Raw genomic sequence first — 2,363 nt, 5'->3', positions numbered from 1 at the left:
GGAACCCTAGCTAAGCCTTTCCCTGCTTTTACTTTTGACTTGCATTGCTCTGCAAGGAAACTCAAAGTAACCTTTCTCATCTTGCCCCCAGGAGCTCTAGGGAGAACTCAGTGGAACTTCACCTGCAGAAACTGGCAGAGAAAAGGCAGCTGAGAAGTGTGAGCTTTGCACTTAATCCTATTCCCACTGGGAATCCCTTAAGCATCCAGAGCAGCTTTGTCTTTAGGAGGGATTTGTGGAGAACCTCAAGTTTTCAGGCTAAAATTGGGTCTTGCCTGGGCAGAGCCTTTAGCAGCAAAGAGTCTGAGGATGTTTTAGTGTAGAACAGTAGTATTATGACATGCAACCAATGATGTTTTCCAGTGCTGCTTTGCAGTTAGGCCTGGGAGACACTGCTGAAATAAGAACTACTGAACTGATCCCTAAGCTTTGCCCGAGGTAGAGCTTTGTGGGCAGGTTGTTGGCAAAGTGGGAACATGCAGCTGCATCCTAAGGTGTCCTAGATCTGTGTTCTGGAAGGGAAAAGCCCAACTTTGTTGCTTCCCACCATTTCAGCAATTGAGGTATCTAGAAATGAATATTCTATGCACTTTCCTGCTGTGTTCTACACACAGAGTAGCTCAGTCACTTTATAGTGCCTTTCCAGACTCCTATTCTGCCTTTAACAGTGCCATGAGAGCAGAATATTTTTTTTCCTCTCATGGTTGTATTTTCCATCTCTTTCTCCCCGTTTCAGCCATCTACAACTACGATGCTGTGCAGGATGTGGAGCTGTCCTTGCAGGTGGGAGACACTGTGCACATCTTGGAGATGTACGAAGGTAGGTGGCAGATCATTTCTGGGTCCTTTGCAGTGGTTTTTGGAAAGGAAATCTAACAAATCCAGATTAGTTTTATTAAATAATACAAATTTCAGACCTAGATTTTCAACTGCTATGCCCCAAAGCACAAAGCTTGGTATGCAGTGATTGCTGTCTGCACTTTGCTTTTCAAACAGCATTAAAAATGCAGAAAATCTGGAAGTTTAAACATATCTAGTCTGTTCCTGGCAGAGTTTATCAAGACAAGATTTTTCTATGTCTCAAGGCAGAGCTGCAAGAGGAGGAAACAATTCTGGCTGTTCATTCCTGTTTTCACACCATACCTGTTTGACTTAGCTCCTCTTTGGGCTAGGCCAAGCACTTGGATTCATGTGCTGAACTGATCTGGCTGGAAAATAACAATAATAATTAAAAAAACCAAGTAGCTTTTAACTTGAATCGGTGTATTGATCTGACAGAGGCACTGGATGAAAGAAAAGGAGAGGGCAGGGCTGATTGTTCCCAAGTTAATGTTGGTTTAAGATCTAACAGCACAAACTGGCATGACATGTTTTTCAGAGCCTCCAGATATGGAGCTTTCATGTCCTTTTTTAGGCTGTTTCTCCCAGTACTTTAGTGGGATATTTTTCCTAATCCGTACCTTAATGTAAAACAGAAAGGAAACCAAAATTCCTGTTGTAAAGAAGATTAAAATGACACTTGTGTGTTTCATATCTAATTAAACTCAGCTGCTTAATGAAGATCTCACTGTTAGGGATGGAGCAGAGCCAGTTAATTGTTTTAAAGAATGTACTAGTCACCAGTTCATTTCGAAGACTCTCTAAAATTTACATTCAATCCTTCCAAACCAGAAATGGAATTGTTTTCACAAGCAGCATCAGTTGGAAAAAGCTTCTGTGTCCCAAAGCTGTGCAGTGTCTGCACTGGGAACAGCAAAGTGCTTGTTTAGTAATTTGTTCTTGGCCAGTTGTTCTCTTTCCACTTCTCTTTGACCTCCACACCAGCCACAGCTGACCAGCTCCTATGTGGCCAAACAGATGCTGTTGCTGATGTGTGTTTTCACACTGCTGTGGGTAGTAGTGGTGGGTGAATTAGTGGGGAGAGGGTGAAAGGAGAAATTATCTGTGTGACATAGTACTAATTTATGAAGTAGTTCTGAAAAAAAAAAAAACAAACAAGGAAAGGGAGTTTGAGGGAGGAAGATTGTCCTTGTGAAGAGGATGCATCTTGTACTTCCCAAAGTCACAGAATGTTAGGTTGGAAGGGACCAGAGTGGGTCATCTATTCCAACCTCCCTGCTCAAGCAAGGCCAGCCTAGATATCTGTGTGACATAGTACTAATTTATGAAGTAGTTCTGAAAAAAAAAAAAACAAACAAGGAAAGGGAGTTTGAGGGAGGAAGATTGTCCTTGTGAAGAGGATGCATCTTGTACTTCCCAAAGTCACAGAATGTTAGGTTGGAAGGGACCAGAGTGGGTCATCTATTCCAACCTCCCTGCTCAAGCAAGGCCAGCCTAGATCCCTGCTCAAGCAATCCCAGAGC

At 42.6% G+C, this 2,363-nt stretch overlaps 1 protein-coding gene across 1 annotated transcript in view; it reads left to right on the top strand.

The window, feature by feature from the left end:
• Positions 1-736: 736 nt before the first annotated feature.
• LOC103803992 (dedicator of cytokinesis protein 5-like) overlaps positions 737-2,363 on the top strand; it is a gene marked incomplete at both ends in the record, with an annotated part of 14,373 nt that continues 12,746 nt past the window's right edge. Inside the window, one exon of the mRNA XM_009076577.1 lies at positions 737-820. Coding sequence (XP_009074825.1) covers positions 737-820 — 84 coding nt within the window. The remainder of the gene's footprint in view (positions 821-2,363) is intronic.

The sequence above is a fragment of the Acanthisitta chloris genome, unplaced genomic scaffold (genome assembly GCF_000695815.1).
Source record: "Acanthisitta chloris isolate BGI_N310 unplaced genomic scaffold, ASM69581v1 scaffold9646, whole genome shotgun sequence".
Lineage (NCBI taxonomy): Eukaryota > Metazoa > Chordata > Aves > Passeriformes > Acanthisittidae > Acanthisitta > Acanthisitta chloris.
The sequence above is the reverse complement of the archived record's forward strand: the minus strand, read 5'-3'. Positions and strand labels throughout refer to the sequence as shown.